Source organism: Tetrao urogallus, assembly GCF_951394365.1.
Source record: "Tetrao urogallus genome assembly, chromosome: 3".
Lineage (NCBI taxonomy): Eukaryota > Metazoa > Chordata > Aves > Galliformes > Phasianidae > Tetrao > Tetrao urogallus.
The window spans coordinates 8,959,851-8,983,411 of record NC_136815.1 but is presented as its reverse complement, the minus strand read 5'-3'; the positions used below and the strand labels follow the sequence as shown (position 1 = coordinate 8,983,411).

The 23,561-nt window shown below is 35.3% G+C and overlaps 1 protein-coding gene across 3 annotated transcripts in view; it reads right to left on the bottom strand.

Moving 5' to 3' along the window:
* ASAP1 (ArfGAP with SH3 domain, ankyrin repeat and PH domain 1) overlaps positions 1–23,561 on the bottom strand; it is a gene marked incomplete at both ends in the record, with an annotated part of 116,959 nt that overhangs the window by 20,768 nt on the left and 72,630 nt on the right. For all 3 annotated transcript variants that reach the window (XM_079533674.1, XM_079533675.1, XM_079533676.1), the window contains 13 exons: positions 1,034–1,262; positions 2,486–2,593; positions 4,175–4,242; positions 6,478–6,593; positions 7,715–7,800; positions 9,023–9,209; positions 10,006–10,097; positions 11,410–11,543; positions 13,071–13,234; positions 18,197–18,245; positions 19,299–19,386; positions 20,906–20,975; positions 21,378–21,478. In XM_079533674.1, the coding sequence (XP_079389800.1) occupies positions 1,034–1,262; positions 2,486–2,593; positions 4,175–4,242; positions 6,478–6,593; positions 7,715–7,800; positions 9,023–9,209; positions 10,006–10,097; positions 11,410–11,543; positions 13,071–13,234; positions 18,197–18,245; positions 19,299–19,386; positions 20,906–20,975; positions 21,378–21,478 (1,492 nt within the window). The remainder of the gene's footprint in view (positions 1–1,033; positions 1,263–2,485; positions 2,594–4,174; positions 4,243–6,477; positions 6,594–7,714; positions 7,801–9,022; positions 9,210–10,005; positions 10,098–11,409; positions 11,544–13,070; positions 13,235–18,196; positions 18,246–19,298; positions 19,387–20,905; positions 20,976–21,377; positions 21,479–23,561) is intronic.

Genomic DNA, 23,561 nt, shown 5'->3' with positions numbered 1-23,561 from the left:
CAAGTGCAGAGCAGTTCAAAACAATCACCTCCCTCTCTCTGCTGTCCACCCCTCTTTTGAAGCAGCCCAGGATACCATTGGTCATCTGGGCTGCAAGCACACATCCTCAAGTCCTTCTCTGAAAGGCTGTTCTCAGTGAGTTCTTCTCCCAGTCTGTATTCAAATCTGGGATTGCCTTGACCCCAGTACAACACCTTGCACTTGGCCTTGTTAAACTTCATTTGATTCTCACATGCCCACTTTTTGAGTATCCAGGTCTCTCTGCCTGGTATCTCTCCCTTCTATTCTGTCATCTGTACCACTCAGCTTGGTGTCATCAGCAAACTTGCTGAAGGTACATACAATCCCACTGTCTATGTCACTGATAAAGATGTTAAAGAGCACTGGTCCCAACCCTGTGGGGGACACCACTCGTGACCAGCCTCCACCTGGACACAGAGTCACTGACAACAACTCTCTGGCTATCATCCTCCAACCAATTCCTTAAACACCTAACAGTTCAGTCTTGAAATCCATCTCCTCAATTTAGAGATAAGGACGTAGTGCAGGACCATGTCAAAGGCCTTGCACATGTCCAAGTAAATGACATCAATTGCCCGGCCTTTCTCTGTGCACCAATGCTATCTTGCATCTCCTTTTCTTCAATGCTTTTTGGCCCTCTGGCAGACACTACACGTCATCCTACAGCATTACATACCAGCAACAATCTTCTAAAAGATTCATGGATTTGCAATGAAAACTGATTTAAAAGATTCTGCTTACATTTTGGAGAAATTTCTGCGTAAAATGAATCAACTTTTGTCGGTTTTATTTTATAATTTGTAATCAGTTCTCATATACTGTTATGAATGAAAACCTGTTACAAAGCACCCACTCTTTGTTTCTTTTCTTCTAATTATGAGAACATGCATTGGACCACATTAAAACATCAGTATAGTAAGAAAACTATGTTACATCTTAAATATAATACACTTGAAAGAAAGGATAATTGAGAAAAATTACCGCTTGCACCTTAGTTTCAAAACAGACTTACCTTTGCCAGCATTTCGAGGAGGAAGAGGAGGAGCATCTGCAGTTGGAGAAGTGGGTGAATCTGTGCTTGTAGAAGCAAAAATCTGATTGGTAAAAGCTCCGTAGGAGAGTCTCTGTTTGTCTCTAGGAGTGCTAAATCCAGGAAGAGTCATTTTGTCTTGGGGGGAAATACTTGAAGAGTGACAAAAACTTTGGGGTCTTGGAGATCTTTCTTTTTTTATAGGACTAGGCTGTGAATAGAAGGACATGTATTATATGGCTGTCTAAACACTAGATATAGTTCATACGGTTGGGAAAGAATAAAATAGAACATATTCTACTAAACACAAGCATACAAAATAACCTCATTCCTCTCCTGCTCAGGACCAAACCTCTCCTCTGTAACTGAAAATTAAAGACTGTATCATCAAGTCAGTATACTCACATAGTTGGATTCATTTTTAAAGTAATAGATATACAATATACAAAAATAGTATAAACCAAAACCTGGAAGTTTTCAGAAACTAAGGGCAATTTTTCAGTTCAAATAGCACTTAAACAAGATGCCTTCAAAGATCAAAATACCTCATTAATAAGTACTAAAAATTAACTAACCACTTCTGACGTATCAGGTTTGTTTACTGAACCTACAACACATTCAGTGATACAGCTCATCTTTTAAATGCATATAATAGCTACAAGTAGAGCTACACAATCTGTCTCATTGTAGTTCTGGATCAGGCAGGCTTTATTACGTCCAATATAGTATTACATATTCTCCTGAGGTTCCTTGCACTGATAATCATTTTGTTCTCTACGGTCCTTGAGGATATGTAAATTATTTGGGATTCCAGATTTTTCAGTCCTAAATGTCACAGATAATAAAGCTGACCACATTTCTTTCTACAGCACTCATGGAAAATACGAGGTGTGTTTTTCCATTTACTACAGAAAGACAGCACAGAAAAATTATCTCACTTGCTAAAGTAGGGCACTGAAGCTAAGTTTTCACATCATCTCAAATGACAATTATTCTATGCCCTCAAGTTTTGCCTTTCCATTACCTCTTTTTCAATCGGGAATAAAATGCACAGCATAGTTCTGGAAAAATACATCAAGTTACTAATTTGATAACTAGGATTTTAATTAAACTACGAAAGAACTGAGTATGTTATCTCTGGATTTCCTTCAGCTAGAAATGCAAAGCCAAGAATTCAGTAAAGAAAAAAATGACCACAAGTAATCTATATTTACCGATTTGTATCATCATGTATGTCTCATTGAAGTAGAACTTCTGAAACTCCATTCTGTAATAACTAGGTTAAAAAAAGTGTATTCAAAAAGCACTTTGTCAGTCTTCAAACAGAACTTGAAACTAGCTCTCTCCCTGCTATTTTTGATACAAGAAAAAGAAATTAATACGCATGTGGAGTTTACATTTTGTTTGAAGGCTACACAAGGACTTCATGCTTACCTTATCATCTAAGTCATCATCACTTTCATCAATTTCTTCCTGCCGAAGATTCCATTCATACTCTACGTGGACATGTGGATTTAGCTTTCCAGCCTTGGCTTGAGAAAGCTGAAACAATAAGAATTCTCATTGGCATACCTGCTCTTCCTTCAGTGCCCCTGAAGTTAGTTTTGTAATAGCAAGAAATTACTAGAAATAATTAGTTTTAAAGTTTTCCAGGCATTACAAGTAAAATTTTAAGACAATCACAAAAGTCTCCTTCTATTTGAGGAAGAGAACTGCTACAAGCCAAAAAGAGAAGATTTTATCAAAACGGGTAGAAGTTGGCACGTTTGACAAGCATTTGAAAATGCTATGGTATGAAGAAAAGATATGTGCACAAAAGCATTCTCATATTCAATGCTTTTATATCCCATCATTATTTATTCCTTCCCATCCTTTGAGATGCAGGCTATTGAGCCAGGCTGACTCAGGAGTGTCTGTAACCAAATGAGATCTCCCCTAAATAAAATTTAGAAGAAAACTATTTACAATCTGTTATGTAAGTATGAATAATTATCTATAAGAAATTAATTTAGTTGAAACTGAGTGCAATTATATACTTAAGACTCCAAGCAACAGAAATCAGTATGTCTGTGAAACTGCAAGCATTTAGATATTTATTTCATCCTCCCCTCATTTCATTGTCCCTTTGGACCAAAAACGCAGACATTTTCCTCTTCAAGAACAGAAAATATGGAAATGTTGTAAATGCTCTCATTCCTTTAGGTAACCATACTGAAGTTAGGCATTCACAGAATTTCAATTACAATAATTAAAGCAATTAACTGGTAGATAAGCTCACTGGTAACATCCTATTTTTTTGTTCTTTACCACAATCAGCTGGTCCACACTAATGGCAAATGTTACCTTATTAAGTATACCCTACAAATAAAATGCATTCCAATCTCATGTTGTACAGCTGACCTGCTTTTCAGCTGCTGGAATACTCAAAAGATTGAACTGGAAACAGTACTTACAGCACACATGGGAGGAGAGAGCAAGAGCACTACCTGCCTGTCAGCCATGGGAAAAAGGGCACTTGCATTCCAAGAACTAAGAAAAATGATTCTGAACTGTGGAGGATAAGCTCTTCTGATTCCATACTAATACATGACAAGAACTTTCAGTTGTTAAATAAAACATATTAAATTCACCACAGAAATAGTAAATACCTTTTTGGGTTTGTTAAAATGAGACAGGAAAGTTCTGAGAAATAGAATAAAGCAGTAAACGTCTACCACTTTTGCAAATTCTTCTGGCTTTGTTTTGCTTATCACATAGATTACTTTAACTTTTCAAATCCACTGATAGTACTTGAATTCACTTGTCTACTAAACACGTTGGTCTACAGCACTTTAGAGGGCTAAGAACAAACATGCCTGTTTCTCCGATCTGGAAATCTTATTCCTGGCTATCAGCTCCAGAAGAATAATTGAAAAAATACTTTAAAACCTTTATTTCCTCAAACTCCAGTGATTTTCTTGACTGTTCATTCATAACTTCTGAGAATTCCAAAGAAGGTTTGTTTTGACCATGTTCAGTAGAGGGACAAAGTCCTACAGAACCTTGTGTCTGAGGTACCATGGAAGGGATACATTACATAGACCTTTAAAGATGTAAGCTTTCCCCTGCTCACCCCATTCTTACCAGTTCCTCACACTGGACAGCTTTCAGTCTTTTTGCTGTGTCTAGAGCCGTCTCGCCAGCTTGATTAACTACAAAAATCAACAATAAAAAGAATAATAATTGAGATGCTTACAGAATTAATTCACTGCGTTTCACTGTTCTTAGCAGAGTAATTTCTAAAATTGATCAAAAACATCTATTTACACTAGAAGCACCTGCATCTTGAAGAACTTCAAGTATTCATGCATTTAACATGTCATCAGGTTCTTTCTGAACAGCAGCACCTGGTAGGACAATTCCCAAATCCCCTAACCCTCCTAATTATTCTAGGAGAGAATATAAAGAAATACATCATTTAATCCTTCACTCAACTCCTCTGCCAGTAAAACCTACAGTAAGCAGAAGCAAGCAGACAGTGTAAGATGCATACCATTGATCCAAGCACATTTTACTTGAAGTGATAAATATATAGGTATTTGAAGTCTGAAATTGAAGACAAGTTCTATTCTAAAGATGACAAGAATCACTGACAACCTTTCCAGCTGTGTTATCCTTACAAAGACCACAATATCTTTTACAGTTCACAATGATTCTTGAGCAGGCAGGCAGAAGGTGCCGAGCCCTCCAGAAGGTCTTTTAGCACGTCTAGTGAGGTCCTTTCTAGACGTCCAGGAGAAATTCTCGTAAAACGAAACGCAAACTATCACAGCCTATAATCTTTTGTGAACAAACCCTTGGTAAAGATTATTCTTATGGTATCTCTGAAAATGCTGTGGAGCTTGAACAGAGTACAAGTTTTGTTTACACCATATTCAGACGGTGAAACATTTTGGTGACTGAGCAATGAAAATAGTCAAACTGAGCTCTCACAGGCAGACATGTTGGTGTGTATTAGAATAGAATATACATAAAATAGAAAGCAGTCATACAAAGGCCACTTTAAATAAATACAAGTTCAACAAGGATTTCTACAAATTTCAAGGAATTACAATCTCTGGAAGAAAGAAAAACGTTCCGTATTAACCTCCCCGTGGACTGATAGGTTTATCATGAAGAGAAATGAGAACATGAGTATTTCTTAACACGTGTAGATTATGAGACTACATACATTCCAAAATTTCAGATGCAACATGATGCTTCAAGGCCTAAGAAGTGCTGCTCCTATTCGGCAGATCAAAGTATGGAGATGGGGAAAGCGATTCTAAAAGTTAAGAACAGACTTCTGACATCTGCCTGGAGAGAGTTCCACAGAACGGCCAATATACACGTTCAATTCAGTGCAGATAGTTTTCTCTTTACTCATTAGGGACATATCTGCTAGAAAAACCACCACATCAAGTTCTCTGGCATGTTAATATTAGAATATCAAAATAATAATTTAAGGGTGTACGTAAAGGTGAAGAAATCTCATTGGCAGAATTCATTGGTTAAGAACTGAACTTTGGAATAGTCTGTAGCCTGGCCAACAGGGAAAAAATGGTGGAAATGATGGCATTGAGGAAAAAAAAGAGAAACAGAAGTGCATACTCTCTAGCTTGCGCTATGAAGGAAACTTCCCTCTTACACCAAAACTGACAGAGAGCAAAACTCTATGGACATGATGACACAGCTCCTCAGCCTAACAAGCGAGATTCAGAATATACTGCCTGCCACACTCTGCGACAGGAAAAAGAATATATGGTAAACAACAGATTATATCAAGTGTGAGTAAACAGTTTACAGAGTTTCCACTTTTAATGAAGACTTCTGCTAAGACATGATGAAAAATGGACTGATGCAGGTACAGAAAGTCTTACATCACACAAATGAAGACTGTAATTAGAGGAGGAGGAAAGGCATCTCAGAGTGAATCTCTTCCCTCATCACCTGCAGTGGTGTATTGGAAGTGCTGAGTAAAACCACAGTGCCAACTAACATTCACAATAAAAATAAAATTAACTGTTCTGTACAGAAAGCCCAAATGCGTCTACAGTGTACTTAACGTAAGAAGTCATTTGAAGCATTTTAACATACAAGCACAGGATGAATTTTATGTTACAAACAACAAATCTAAAATCCAGTACATTCACAACATGCAAGAGGTAACACCGAAGAAAAACTAGGGATTATCAATTAGTTTTTCTACTTTTTTTGTTGTTGTTGTTAAGTTCAATATTTTAATGTTTCCTTTAGGCTTGTTGATGAGGAAACCTTCATCTTTCTAATACACAGTTTTTATTTTTCCTTAAGAAAAGCTCTATTAATAAAGTAGGATATAAACAGAAGTGGTTAAAAAATGAAATGTTAGGAAATTTTTATTTCCTAGTATTAATTAATTCACTTACCTACATCAATAGTTGGCTTCCCCCTCAAAAGCAACTTCAAACACTCAGGCTTATTATATATACTGCAGTAGTGTAGAACTGTATTACCCAATGCTGTTTGCTTATCCAGGTTTCCACTATGTAAAAAAAAAAAAAAAAAAAATAGAATTCAATCAAGAAAAATGTAATACTCTGCACAATTACAGAATCAAATGGCTTACATATAGCTGGGTTGGTTGTTTTTTAAATAATACTTTTATTATGGTCAACATTCCACTTCACGGAGTAGTGACAGAATGAGGTTTAAGTGATATGAAGGTTATGCAGCTTGTCTGCACAGTGCCAGAGATGGTGACACAAACACTTACTCCAGATCTACTGTTACCAGCAGACAAAACTTCCTCCCTAACACTGCCTAAATGCAGCATTCTATATACAGTCAGAGAGAGGAAAGAAAAAAAGTAAGTATTATTTCCACTGATTTTCAAATAATAGGTATGTTGATTTCATATGCTCAGCGGGAAACTATTCCTCAAACCAAACACCCCACCCCTCCTCTCTCATCCCTTGCAAAAGTGATCCCCTCACTCTGAGAAAGCAAGCAAGGGATGCCTCTTTCACTTAAGAGCATGCTAGGAGTGGACTGGAATCTATTTCATTTCATCATTACCTACATTGTGACATAAATAAAAGCTAACAATGTACCACTAGATCATTCATTAAAAAAAAAGTATATATATGTATTATTTTACTCCTGTGAACATTTCTTGACAACAAAGAACAGCTCAGCCAATAAACTAGATGCTAAAAATTTCCAGTTAAAAAGACTACGCTCTCAACAGCTTCAGCACAGTTTCCAATCTACTACATCTCTTCCAAAGTTAATGCATCTTCTATTTATCATTTTCTGATAAAAAGTTCTCCACTCTTGCAGTTTCTTCTTTATCTGAATGATTTGTTTTTCGTTTGCATTGTTTCACATTTTCGTATGTTTTACATCGATGTTCTATACCAATATTTTTTGCTCCACATTAATTAAAAATAACATTAAAGGAGCAACTACATTCCATATCTTATTTCCCCACTTTCTAGTGACTACAAGCACAAAGGTCAACTCAAGGTATTAAATTATGCTTCTCTGAAACATATCTAAGGAGAATGATTACAAGTGATGAAGAAGCAACCCAACACATTGAAATGACGGCTTTGAATATCTTCATTTTTCATTCTAAACTGAACAAAAATATGCAATCCATACCAGTTTTGTACAAGGAAGTCAACCAGATGGAGAGAAGTTTGGTCAGCAGTCCGGACTGCTAAATGAAGCGCTGTTTCACCTGGCTCCTAAACACATGTAAACAAAAGTTAGATTATCTCAAATAGAATCATGCTTTATTTCCTATATATAACTTTTGTCTTGATACGTGTAAATGAGAACAATTCAGATTAAAAGGTGCATTTAGAGAAATTACTCTAAAACCAAATTTTAACAACTCCTATGAATCATTAAGTGCCTTTTAAAAACTTAAATGAGAATATATTAGAATTAAAATTTATTAAGTAGAGGATTTACATGGGAAACTGCTGTTACAAACATCCTAACTGCAGAGCACATTTCAATTGGTATTCAAACATATTACTGACTACGGAAGCTGTGAAACACTAAGGGCTAATTCTTTGGTTCTCCTTACAGCTGACAGAGTTAAGCCCATAGTCAGAGGATCTGTGAAGTGCTTCCATGACCAGCACTCTGTGATATCTCAAGTGCTGAGACTGAACTCCTCCACTCCACACAGACAAGCCTTTGCCAAAATGGCTGTTTTCATATATCTTACTGAAAACTCTCTGAGATCTCTCTAGGTTGGATTTTAAAGTAGAAGGAAAAAATATTGCTGACCAAGTGGCTACACAGCATTGGTTCTTTACAAAACTAGGTTACATTGCTCTGGAGCAATGTTTCCACATGGATACTTTAGGTGAAACAGGACTTATTTTCAGAAAACCTGCTACAGATTTTAAGGAGGAATTGGAAGTATTCAGCACATTATTAATACCAATTCAAAGCCACAATTCTTGTCCTGAATGAAAAACTGCACTTTTGTAAATGTTTCATCACAGCCTGTGAAAGCACCACCTTTACTGCTTCTTCATACAGCATGCAAAGACTTGTGTACAGTAGGTGATGTGCCCCTTTGGCAGCTACTTTAAAAGCAGACATGATACTATCTATGGTATCAGATGACCCTAGGTTAGCAAATTCAGCTATCTCAGGTCCTTTTTCTAAAAGGAGCATGCTGCAAAACAGGTGCTTTCCAACATAAAATAGCTGCAATTAGAACAGTGTATCATAGTACTGCTGCATTTCACTCTTCTTCAGATTAACTGCTGGCAACATATATGGTCTCCCTTTCTCCCCCCTAAAGGATGCCAAATCAGGGAAAGCATTTTTTTAATCATATTAATCTGTTTTTTCTCTTAAATATTAAAGATAACAGCCTGTGGTAATTGACATCATACAGATATACTTTACTTAAAATAGTCAATCCTGTTTACCTGATAGGCTTACCTGTCCAGGCTCTAACAGTGGCTCCATTAGCTCTACTCCCTCTGCATAGACTTGAATTAGTGCAAGTAAATCCCTGGATTTGACAGCCTCAAGTAATTCATTCAGTTTAGCTGCTGCAGATGCACAAGTCTTCCTAGAGAACTTATGATCTACATACTTAGCAGTTATAAATTCTTTACGCGCAGTCCTGTGGGGTATGAAAATAGACCTTGGTTTAAACGTTTTAAGAAAAAATAGGTCAATAATTTTATATCACGTTATCTAACTTGAACTCAGAAGTTAGGAGAAAAATTATCAGATAAAAGCTTATTACTATAATGCATGCTTTTTTTTTCCTCTCAAGCGAGTTCCAAGTAATATACTCCTTCAATTGCACTATGTCTTCCTGTTGCAAACAAAAGTTTGTAAACTCTTTGACTCTGAAAATAAAGATAAAACACAGCCTGAAACGTGGTCTCTTGTGAAAATGTACGTACGTGTTATAAAGATAAGCATGAAAAACAGTAAAAAACAGGATTAAAAAAATAACAGTACCAAAGAAGCTACAGGAACACATAAAACACATAATAGATTAGAATATCTTCTAGCAAAATCACATTTGTTATGCTTCCTGCACAACTCCTGTGCCAGAAAAAGGAAGAGAAAATTTGTCATGATATCAAGACAGTACTGAATTTAATGTCCATTTAGTCCAACAGTTTTACCACCTGATGGCATATTAGAAGAAATGAAAAGCTTGCAAGATTCAGCAGCATGCTCTAAAGAAACCAAATACACAGTTTTCTACACTGAGAAGATGAAGTAGCTAAAATGTGACTGGAGGGCGTAAGACTGAACTTTTAAGAAGCTCCATTTTGGAGTTTGAATAAAAAGTGTTCTGTCATCCTAGTCTACCCCTGGCTCTTTATCTTCAGGCATTTTCCATCACAAGTACATTTCATATTAAACTTAATATTGAAAAACTTAAGATTTTCACAACTTACATATCACTCGATGGACTGGGTTTAGGTGAGGGACTAGGTAAATTCCCTTCCATAATATCATTAAAACTATTGTTTCCTACATTCTTGGCCAGCTGCAAAAAAAAAAAAAAAAAAAAAAGGAAGGATAAAAGGGAGTTTTTCCAACCACCGACCATCAGTAAACTAAAACCTGAACTATTAATATGCATTTTGCTCTCTGTTATCTAACAATAACACATCAGGTTAAAAAAAATGAAGCACAGTAACTACATTGAAATTGAAAGTAATCAAATATTTTCAAATGTGAATTCTATCAGCCCAGAATTTGTTGTAAAACAGGCTTCACAACCACAGCTCATTACTCACATTTCAAGTTTAATTACCTCAGATACAAAAACAGATGTACTAACTAGCAACTGGACACCGTAATAGTGCTTGTACCCTAATCAGATACCTTTATCAGACAGTTACCTCTGGAAAACAGCTCAGACCTATTGGAAAGTCACACTCAGAACTTCCCATGTAAAAAAATAATTATAGTATGTTTGTGAGCAGCTCAGTATTTCAAGAAGTTTTTGAATTATTAATATTTCACAACATTTCTGCAGTAAGTCTTCTCACAGGTCAAGCACAGATTGTGGCATAAACCTGTTGTTTATTAATAGTTATCCTTACAATTTCTTTCACAGAATCAAACAATCACAGAATGGCCCCGGTTGGAAGGGACCTCAAGGATCATGAATCTCCAACCCCCTGCCACGTGCAGGGCCACCAACCTCCACATTTGATAACATGAAAGGATCATAAATGTTAAAGGACTTCCTTCTAAGAAATTAAAAAGATTCATCCAATATTTTCCTGTCATAAATAGCATTAGTCATTCTCAATTGTTAAGTTAGATTCACAAGACATTTTTATCTTGATTTAGAGTCAAGATCAGCAAGTAAAAGGTAAGATTCTAACGTCACTATTCACAGCAGATATTAATATTCATTCTGTAAAGCCTTGGGAAATGAATAGAAATGACTAACAGACAGATGTATCAGCAATACAGAATAGTAGAAAACCTCACAAACATGTGAATAAAATATTCTGCAAAACTTATATCTTGAAAAGTTCAGGTGTTGAATTTAAAGGATTCTATTACAGGTCAACATAGAATCATTAATGGTGGAAAAGATCAGAAAGATCATCTAGTCCAACCATCAACCCATCTCTACCACGTTCACCAAACCATTCTCCTCAGCACCACATCTCCACATTTCTTGAATACTTGCAAAGATGGTGATTCTACCACCTCCCTGGGCAGCCTGTTCCAATGTTTGACCAATCTTCCTGAGAATATTTTTTTTCCTAATATCCAACCTAATACCCAACATGTAATTAAACACAATGTTTAACATATACATAATGTAAGAAACTTACCAAGAGTTCAGACGTTCCTAATTTATCTAATTCCAAAGACTGGATTCGAGAAATATGGACACCCATTTCTCTGTGTATTCCAGAACACTCTATGCAGGTTAAAATGCCCAAGTTAGTTGATAGCCATGTTGGATCTGTGAAATTGATAAACAAAACAGTTAAAGAAGTTAGAGGAAGTTTTCTGTGGTGGTAAGAAATGCAGTGTAATCTGAAGTAATTCCTTATTTCATATTTAACTAATGGAAATGAACCAAGTATATCTCACACTTTTCTCCAAACTGCAGCACAAGCGACGCATTGCTACCAACAGAATTCAGTTTTTCAGATTTAGTAACAGCCACAATGGCACTGAACTTAGAATTCTAAATCCATACTGAATGACCAGACTGAATGCATTCAAGGTTTGTTTCTTCTAGAAGGAAAACAGGCTTTTATTTCTTGTCTTTAAAAATCAACGTACTTCTTATATTCCACTACTGACAACTTCTGAAGTTTTAGTATTTATTTCTTAAATAGTCTTTTTTTCATTAAAAATTGATGATAACATATTCCAATATGAAAACAGTAATACATGGAAAATATGAGGAACTAAGAGGTTAGTTTGAATTTTTTTTTTTTAAAATGCACTGTCATGGAGTAGATCTGCATTTTTACATTACAAATACTATATAAGGAACATGATCAGTCTTTTGAAGAAAATAAGTGAATGCATACATATTTTGTATACGTATTTTCAAATAAATCTCTTCCTCATCTTACATAGTAGCTGACAAAGTCAAGACTTTAAAGCTGCAAGCTGGGATAAAGAAGCTTGAAACTTCACCATTAATTAGGAGATGAATGAAAACTAGTACAAAGTTGCTGCAGCTTCATGTACATAAATTAACCCAAAATAATAGAACAAATCATTTCCAGGACTTGACATAGTGATTTTGCAATATTCTACTTTATACTTTTATCTAGGATTTTCTTATTTGGATCAGTTCTGCATCAGTAAGCATCTCCAAGATACATTGGAGATGTCTACTCAGTTTCCCATGAACATCATCTTCTTGAGGAATCTCTTTAGATCTGAAAGCTGCAACAGCTCTCAACTACCTTATCAATTCAGTAGTTCAATGACAAGTCGATTCTTCTCAAGCTATAACATGTAACTGACCTGCACTTCTGAAGATACAATCTGATAGGATTCTAACTCTGGGTCTCCCTTCTTAGCACAAGACTACTTATTCTATGAGGATTTTTGATACTGAAATCCCAGTAGTCTCATACCAAGACAAAACCTCAGAGTACGATCCGGGCCAGGTCAATTTTTCCACAGTCATTGTCTAAGCATTACTCACTTCTACTTAGTAGCATGCACAGGATCAGTGATGCCAAGCAACTTCCATTCAAGTGCAACAAGCATCTAGAGACAGTGCAACAAGAACAGTTCAAACTCCAGAGGGGCTTGAACTGCTGGAAGTAAGCACAGACAACACACAAAAATATTTTAGTGAATTAAACAGATCTGATGTATGAAAGTCAATATTTGTTCTTTTAAAAGCAGCTTGAAGACTGATCAATATATTGCTTAAAAATTAGTTTGCACTCTACAAACACCTCTAAAGAAATCACTGTGCTCACAACAAGAAGTTGATGACATGAACAAATTGAGATACCTGGTGAGCCACAATCACAACAGACTTCATTTCCGGGTAATCTCTGTATGTCATCAATAATGGCTTTTGTCAGATCCTCTAAACTGTTCTCCCCTGTGCTCTGCTCTCCACGGAATGCCATATTTAATGCTTCTTCTTTGCTGTTAGTCAATACTGATATCCATCTAGCACAAGATAAAGACCTTAATGAAGATCTGCATTTGCAAATACAAGTTTATCTATAAACTGTAGAAAAATGCCAGGAACAAATTATTAGTGGAAATATAGGGAAGAACCATTGTGAGGCAAAGCAAGTAGGAAAAAGGCAAGAGAAAGGCAAAGAATTCAGAAAAAGTAAGAATGGAAAAAAAGAAGGAAAGTCTTAATTCTGCTGTTGCTTTGGCAAACAAATTTCAAGTCAAAGCAATACAGTTCTTGGGCTCCTTAAAAAAGCAGAAGCTGTGGAAGAGAAAATGTGCAATTAAGCTCCTGTTAATATGGCTACCTTAGAAATAAGTGTCTAAGATCATCCTAAAATCTGTTAGTAGAGGAAATTATAACCAGTACTTTCTCACATGTGCACCACTCCTTGCACAGGAGAAAGCAAGTGCGTTTCACAAAGTGTGAGCGTGTCTGATTGCCTTTCAAAATGCCAGTCTGAGTGCTCTAACTGGAGTTAAGCAGTATCTGAATTAACGAAAACAGCCAGGGCAACAAATGGGGCAAGGAGTTCCAGAAGAGAAGATAATAAGAGAGTAGCAATACCAGCAGTTAACAAAATTTCAAGAGCACTTGTCACCCATAAGAAATCAAAATTCCTTAGTGGTATGACAGGCATTAGCCTTCCCCCACCCAGACACTCTTATCAGTTTTTGAGTACACAGTTATGTTTAAATTAACAAAAAATAAAACTCTCTGGTTGCTGCCTTAAGGTTGAAGAGGAGAAGAGCAAATAAAAATCCTCTCGATTATAACGATTTCAGATGTTTTTTAGCACCACTGCAAATAAACATTTTGCACAGAAATATTTTAGCAGTGTACTTCCTGTGTACAGTATTAAAACAGTCAGTTTCCTGAAATGAGCTAAAATGGCTGTGCTCATCTAAACACATTGAGAAAAGTTCAGGCTGATGTTTACAATCTCTTCTTGAAATAATAACAGAAATTTTGAAGGATTTCAGAGGCAAACTTATAAATGTAGTGTTGCAATGCAGATTCAGAACCTGAACTAGTGCATGGGCAGTGTATATTGTATATATAATTTACATATGCTTCATAAAACATTTATGAGTTGAGAACCACTGTACCTAAAAGAAAATACTTTAAGATTGGTGGAAAAAAAACCTCTATCTTTAAAAGAAACTGAAATATTGGGAAATAAAAATACCTTATAGTTTATATGTTGAAAAAAATATATTTACATAAATTCCTCTTTCCAGTTACATGATGCAATGTAAGAACCCACACTAGATGGCACCCTTCTGCCATTTTTCTGACTAAATGTCTTGTTACTCAAATACAGGGGAGGCAACGCCTTGCTTCCAATGATACACTGATGTTGTGTTAAACACATAGTGCAAAATAATTATTAAATTCAGAGAAGCAACATTTATCCTGACTTTCATTGGCATTTCTTTTCAAGGTTACAATGTCATCAATTTGTTAAAGAGGAAGAATTTGAATAAAACTAATTTGCGCAGTAACAAAAGAACCATGAGATGTAATTAAAATAAACATGACATGACTGAGCCAGCTGTTAGTTTGACACAGATTCCCATATTAAAGCTTCCAAACTTGTAAGAGCTACAAATTATTTTGGTATTATTTCAGCTAGAAGGAACCTACTGCTGAAGACTACATCTGCAGTGTTATCTGTGGGTCAGTCAAAGACACCACAGTGTCAGCTCATCTGAGACGACACCATTAGCAGTTGAGTTAACACAAACACAAGCATGGACATATTCAAATGGCCAATGCCAATTATTCAAGAGGCTCCCAGTTGGTGACTTCCTGGCATACTTTCCATCAAAAAATTCAAATCAGTAAGTGTGTCATATTAATTCAGAGTCAGTAAAAGAAAAGCTCCCTCACTGCTGCTCTTCCTTTTATCTGTACCACACACGTTCATTTTTAGCACCCTTCCCCACTGCTTTTTTTCCCTTGAGTACATTTGTTTTCTTTTACAATATACCAACATTAATCTAGTAGTGGAAAAGCTTATGTTAATATTTCATAGTGTCCTTCAAAATAATTTTTCAGTTACTCAAGTCTCATGTAATTGCCTTGTCTTCAATCTAACACAATACAACGTGCTGTCCAGTCTTCTACTGCACTTTTTCTGGATCTCAGCTATTCCTCCACGGTCTTTTAATGCATTCCATTTGTTGGATTCCCAACAAACTTATGTGGCTAAACAAAAATGAGATATCATGGCTAAACCTTGACTCCAAAGAAGGAAGCAGAAGCATTCTTTAACTGCAGGTAGAAGAGACTCATACTCAGATCACACTTATTTCTTCAGTATTTGTAGCCAACGAAAGTCTTCACAGTATAACCCTCTCTTATGAAAATTTCTACTGCAATACCGCAGGTAAACACGTAAACCTTAACATGGTAGCTATCAAACTTCCAGCCACAACCTTTTTTTAAATATGGAACAAGGAACAGAGAACATGAAGACCTTCCTACCCAGTCTTCTCAAGAAAACAACAACAACAACAACAAAATAAAAATGAAAACTAAAAGCCCTCTGACAACCATTGCTCAACACCAGACTGAATTGGGATGGTATTGCATTGTAGTGCAATTCCTAAATCTGGCTTTATTTAGTTCAGTATTTTCCTACACAAACAGATATACACTTGACATCCAATAAAATGAGATAAAGAAAACTAAAAAGTCATATCCACAGTATCTTTGGCCCTATCCACAATTATCACAAAGTAGAAACCATCTACTATTATGTGTTAAAAAAAAACTTTTTTTTTTTTTTTTTTTTAAGAGGTCTGCATGTATGTTTCTTTTAACACACAATTAAATACACACATTTACCTCCACTCTGTAAACACTGAGCTTTATCTACTGGAGAAACTAACAGCTCACAAAGAAGTCTGACATACAGCTGAGCACTAATTAAAGGTCAAAAGACAACTGGTTGGGTAAGAATCAAGAAACACACTGAGCTAAGGGAACTGTTAGAGGGATGTAGTAACAGACCTGCAACAGGATGTAGGCATCAGTGATTTGTGTTTTAAAGGGTCTGCCATTCTTATTTAGGTATTTAGTAGCTCTCTGGAAGCAGTTCCAAATGATCACTGGGAAAAAGTGTACAATGTAATTTAAACTAGAGGATAAAGAAACATTTTGATTTGCTCTTCATTTAGATGTGAGGCTGGAAGGGAACGGAAAATCTACTTCCACATTTATTTATCAGTTGGCACACAAAGGAAAAAAAAAAGAGGTAGCACAGCACCAAAATTAGGACAAAATGCAACAAGGTGGAGGAAAAAGATGAAACAGACTGTGTAGCACAACAGCACCTTTTTGTTCCTAGCCTATACTGCCAAAACACTGGCAAAATACCCTTTGCTTACATTAGTTTGTCAACATGTATCCCACCACTGGGACACAACTAATGTCTCTTTACCTAAACAGGAATTTTAAAACACGTTCTGGAATATTTTTTAATGTTGCCGCAAGCAATTTTTTCAGCTGCCTGATTTTGAAGTGATAATCGAGACTCCAGTACAAAGCAGATGGGAACTATAATTGTAACGGGAAACAAAACCAGCTTGGAATTCCAAAACAGTTCAAAGGCAGCCAGCTAAACTGGGTTTATTGACCTGTCAATAATAAGTATTATTTTATTTTACTAATGCATTCTCCCTCACACGCATCTTACTCAAAAAAAATCTTCCCCTTTTAAACCAACAAATATAATAAAAGCTAACTTATGGCAGAAACACAAAAATCTCTGCCATACTGTTCACCAAGTGCATTAGCAATGAGAAGTAATAATATTTTGTTCTTTACTACAAAGCTTACTGGAACAGTTCAGTTTCTGAAAGAATGCAATAAGCATGTCTGGGCGAGCCAGTATTGCACTCATAACTTATAGCACCCCTGACAACTTAGCATTCAGCTAACATATTGCCATGGAAGCCACTGCAAGGACCTCACCACATGACAAAACTCTCCAGCCTTCTCACTTCATCTGTACCTGCAATGATGAGTTGTCACCATTGCTGTCTCTCAGTGCTACCTAACAACTTGAATATAGTACAAATACTCCATGTCATTTCAAAAATAGATAAGTAACAACTCAGCCTTCCAGTAGAAGACAGACGTGCAACAAAAAGTACAAGTCCTGAAGAACAAGCCATCCTGAAGGTTCTGGCTTGCTTACTGCACTTACTACTTCATTTCTTCGTAGTCCTGTCAGATCACAAATACTGAATAGTGATGTTCTCCACAACACAATTTGATGACTGAAAGCAATATTCAAATGGAAAAAAAAGAATGGCACAAGGTTCTTGGGACAATGTGTTTCAGGGTGCAGAGCAGGAAGGAAGACTATTTTACAGGAAATTGTCTGTTGGGAAATGTGCATTAATGAAGCAAGTTACTGGTTCTGAAGTAGTCATTCAAATATGCTATGTTGCTCATTTCTAAGCCCATAGTAGAAAAGATATATTACCTCTAAATTTCTCTATGTTAAATGGAGGTCTTTAATTGTTATTTTTAACTTAGAGAAAAAGATAGGATCAGGAGGGAAGGCAGTGACTACAAAAGAGTTAGTAACTACAGAAATAAGGAAGATGAGAATTTCAAAATATTTCATTTGTACCCTAATAGCTTCATCTGCTTTGCACTAAGCATCCGCACATGAAAAACGTACTAGAGAGGTACACAATCCAAATGGGTTTCCAACCGATCGTTTTTGTATTTTCAGTGTTACAGGGTTTTCAAGGCACCTTGTAGAAATGTAAATGCAAACACAAATAGCTTACATTTGCACATTCACAACAACAGAAAAAACAGTGGGCACTACTTTTGCATGAAGTGAGAAAGCTAAATTTCATTGCTATAAATGATTTCATAAACACATCTACAGACAAAAGCTTGAAAAAGAAAGTAAGCATTCTTACGCTACGTATTCTTGTTCATCTTCTGCTTGAAAATGGTATGTTCTGTTATCTGTAATAAATAAATACATCTTTTCATTTAGCACGTGAAAATTTAATATCTCACAGCTGTTACTATGCCTATTCAACCCTGAAGTCTAAGAACAATTTCTCTTAGCCTGCGACATTGATACATAAAGCAAAGAAAGATGAAGTTGTGAAGATTGATTCACATTAAATATATGTAGTTCTAGGCTTTGATATACTAAGTGATAAGCACATGAATCAAACTGTTCCACAAACTCTTCTGAAGACAAATACCAAGTGTAAGCTGCAGAAAATGTTTATTCTGTTATTGTGTGTTAATATTTATATACAAGTTTTCCTGCTGTTTGAGTTAAAAAACTTATCTGCTAACTGAAGAATGAAATAGAACTGGGTGTTAAACCTCATGTTTAAAGGTTTCAAAGACTGTTCTTATAAATACATAATATTGGTACTGCTTGCTATTGAATATTTTTCTTGCAAAGACTGATAACATTACATTGATCTACCCTACTTCAAAAATGGTTTAAAATCCAAGACCAAAAGAGGGAGAGGATAAATCACTGACGCTCTAATGCTGAGAAAATATAAATCACTATCACTTTTAGACAAAACAGTGAATATTTTGCAAGGAGGATAAGAGAACAAGAGAAATTGGGTTCTCTTTGCGTCTTCTACCCCCTCGCTTCCCATTTGATTATTAAATAATACTCAATAAACAGAACAGACAACGAATTAGAGTCCAAGCATCTTCTCCATTTCCTGGTGAATACAGCTTATGGACATCACTCTAAGCTCTTAAACATCTCTCCAAACTTAGGGAAACAGGCATTTCATAGCTTGTCACAGATTAACAGTATTAATGTCACACACAAAATAGAGGTTCCATATTCATTTGTCTCTTCATCCTGTCTTCAAAATTAGAGTCACTCTAATGCTTATGAGACACTGCATATATCTGGACATAGATGCAAATGTTCAACTGCAGTCTTATTTTCAAGGAAAATGTCTTGTAACTACATGGCTTCAAAACATTGTTAGAAATCCTATAATGTTAGACAGTACTAAAATTGCCACATACGTGATATTAGATCAAAAGACTTCTTATCTTCAGCATTTGGCTTCACCTGGCAGGTTAATAAATTCAGTTTAGCTGGCTGCCTGTTGGACTGAAAAAAAAAATTATTTTACTTTAAAAAGGTCTTAATTTAGGATTACTTTTTCATTCTGTGGAATGTGCATGTGTGATATTAGTTTAAACTTTGGACATGAAGACATGTAGACCCTCTAAACACTGGAGAGTAGCATGACACAGATTTGGTCTGATTGAATGACCAGATGCAAAACAAAGCTAAAATCTTCATGGTAACTCTGGACTACTTGAAAGGCCTTCAAGGAACAAAGCCTTAGTTTAGAATATGCTACTTTTTTTTTTATTGTTTCATAAACAATGCTCATGTTATTAAGCTTTTTTTTTTTTTTAATATATAAATAATCTTAAAAATTTTAAAGGGAAGTGGGAAGCTGGAGATTTGGTGTTTCAGAACTTTGAGTAAATACACCTACTAAAATAATTTAAATACAGCATAGATTTTAAGGCGTAATAGGCTAAATATGAGTAAAATATTTTGGATATATATAAACTCGTGAAAATCTATAGAGATACTGAATTAAATTTATCATAGCTGGCAGATACAAACTAAACAGGAGACGTGACACTTATCAGGAAATACTCCTGAACAGAGTTTTGGAAGTTGTTCATGTTAGAAGCTGTATAGCAAGTGCTAAGTAGTGCCAAAGCAATAAGACAAAAATATCTTCAAAAGTATTTCCCACAGTCAAGCTTGTTTGGCAGAACCAGCTCATCACCACAGTATTTCTAACACTCAAGGAGTAACAGATTGTCATGATCTGAACCTTTCATAATTACAAACAAGAATATTACTTTCCGTTGGGCACTGCTTTTAAACAGTCACAAACAAGAAAAGGAAAACTATAGCCAACTATGCAATTCAAAGAATTCTAAATTGACAAGACGTAAGTTTGAAAAACATATTTTTTAAAATGGTGATAACTGAACCATAACCAACCTAAGAACTGCTAACTAATCTCAAGTTATTTGAGAAAATGAAGTTATCTTTAGGCACTGATAGTCTTGGTCAGTGGAATTTGATAGAAGATAAAGGAAACAGGGGAAAGAAGTTTTTAATTTTAAATAAAAGCAACCACACTTTCTTAAAAGCAATTGATGTATTTGTCATTTCTTTATCAAAGGAAATCAAATCACTTAAAGAATTAAAAAAATTCAAATGACTGTTTTCAAGTCACATTTATTAGCTGGGTGATTGCTTTTTTTTTTTTAAACAAAATAAATGTGTGTGCATTTAAATGCATCCTATGTTGAAGTGAAATATCTGCAATACAGATGAGCAAGTTGACCAGCCTTCCTGTACACGTAATAGCTAGAATCACTGTTCCCTGGTGATCGTTAACAGACAAAAACACTACCATGAGAGCAACAAGTATAGCAATATTTTCTTAAGTCAAACTCCAACTTTTGGTAAACCACAGAACTTTAACAGCTGGAAGCAGCAGCATCTTGTTTTGCAAGAGCAGATATTAGCACCAACAGATCTACTGTGAAAACATTATTTACTATTTTAATGAAGAGGTATAAAAAGAACTTACCGTTGCATGTGATATGGTTAGAATTCCATTTTTAACAGTGCACTTTCTTCTTTGCCATACTTTCCTTAACCTACAAAAGAATATCAACAACAACAACAATCAGTAGACATAATTTAAAAACACATTTTCATGTCATGAAATTTGTAAGAAGACTGTCCTAGGAAACAGTAACAGACAAAGTTACCAAACATCTTAACAGATGCTGGAAATTTATGACAGGTCTTAATCAGTTTTTAGAGATTTATAAAGACAGGGGCTTTTTTTTTTTTTTTAATTTGACATAGGATTTTGGTTTTTATCTTTTTGTATTATATTTATTAGACTAATTTCATATCCGTTTTCTGATAGCAAGTCTCAAGTATTTGTAACACATGCATTAGGACAGTGTGCCTTAGAAGTCCACGATACAAAGCAGTTAAAAGCAGTGACTAAACACAGTAAGAGCTCCCAGTTATGCACTTTGGGAACATACCCATCACTCTTCTTTAAAAGATAACCTTTCTTCTCACTGCCATATTCCTTATTCCCCTGAAGTTGATGCATACTATATCCTCCTTGCCTGCTCTGTGAATCCTAAAACAAAACAAAAACACCATTAACATTTCCTAAAATGCACAGTATGTTTTCCTCATCATTACGCAATACCTCTACCAAAACCTCACATATTATTAACAAAAAAGAACTCCTAATGCATGTTTTACATCTATATTAGAGTTTGCTTTTACATCAACTGATATAAAGTTAACTGCATGTTCAAGACCATTACTTCATAAGGAGTTTTGAGTATACTACAAATGGCAAAAACCCACCTAAACATAGCACCTTTTTAAAATACAGAAGATTAAAGCTGCATAATCTCATAAACAAATAATAAAATGCTGATAGCAAATTTCAAATAGAAAGCAACACAAAGCATGCAGCTATACACAAATTTACCCAATAAAAACAAAGGGCAATGATCATTTTTATCCAACTAAAGATATACGCAGTGTTTGCATGAGTTTTAGTCAATGATGTCAACTGATTAAGTTTTTTTTTTGATTCAGTGAAACAAGAGAGTGAAATGAATAAACACATTATAAATGCATCTGAAAAAGCCCACAGAAACAGTGACTTCATTGAAACAGTGACTTACTCTCCTAGACTTCAATCACGAAAGGCAAAAACAGAAGAAAAAGAAAAAGCAAATAATTTAAAACATGAATTATTTTATTTAGAAATATACACCTTGAACACAAATTTTATAATCCTCACACCTAAAAAGATAATTATCCTTTCTAAAGGCACTACTACAAATAAGGAAAGAACTCTTTAAATGGCTCATCAAGTACAAAATTGATAAAATGACAAAATTCTGTACAACACTGCATGTATGACATTGGCTTCATAGAAGCAATTAAAACAACTGCAGGATCAAATGTTAATAAATACCATCCAGTCTTCAAAATGTCTAAAGTGAAAGCTATATTGTATCATTCATGAAACCAAAATTAATTCTGAATTTCTATTAAAGATCAAGCCATTAGTTTTAAATATTTGCAAAAGAAATATAATTAAGGATATACTATTTTAAATGAGACTGCAAAACTGTCCCCTCACAAAGCATCTGACAAAAATTCCAAAGAACAAAACCAAACAAACCACCACCAGCACCAACAGAATGGAAATGAAATTACTTTCCTGGCAATGTTTCTCAGTGTTTTAAATCCTACAGTCAATGAATATTGAAGATTGCACTCTCAAATCTTATACTGTGTCCTTACAAACGTGTTCTGTTTTGTTTTTCTGCAATAAACATGAGTTTAGAAAGAAGTGATTTGGTAGAACTGTAGTTGTGGCAGTTGGAAGCAGCATGAAGAACACTGCATACAGTGCAATGCCATCAGTAAGTGTTTGCACCATCACAGTAAGCAGCTGATTTGTTTTAAACCAATTTTGAACCCCCACTGAAATGAGGGTTCTATTGACGTTAGCATAGGTTATGCTTAAAAAAAATGAAGAGTTAAGGAAATAAAGCATCAAGAAGCAGGTATGAAACATGAATGTAAAAATTAGCTAAACTGAAAGTAAAGCTGTCAGCTGCATTTGTAAAAACAGTTGAGCTGTGAGAATACCAACAGAAATCTGCATTAAAGGTTTGCTTTCCTTTAAAACTTAAGTTTTTAACGTATAAGCATTTTTAGCACATCAAATAACTACTTCCCATAATTACATTATCACTTAGATTTTTTTTAACCAAAAAATTGAAACCACAGTCATTTTACAAAATCAGCTATTTCTTGTGCAAAATTACATAAATTTGTTACCAAAATGCTGTAGCAAAATGAGACGTTCTATGTAGCAGAGTCATGGGTAATTTTGCTTATTATTTGTGAAGCTACAACACTGGTGCTTCTGCACAACTCCATGCACAAAGGCTGTTAAGATGCTCCCAAAAAGCAGGTAATTCCATGCATGGCAGTAACAAATTCTCACTGATGCAAGGGACAGGCATACCAGCAAAGTCTCTAAGAGCCTTACAGATGTAACACTACATGAACGCCTTGAATATGAGCAAAAGTAAAAAGAAGTGCTGCATTATGATCTTGAAAGAGCAGGGAACAAGGTAATCACTGAAGGCATGAGTGGTTCTTCCAAATAAAGTACGATATGAGTA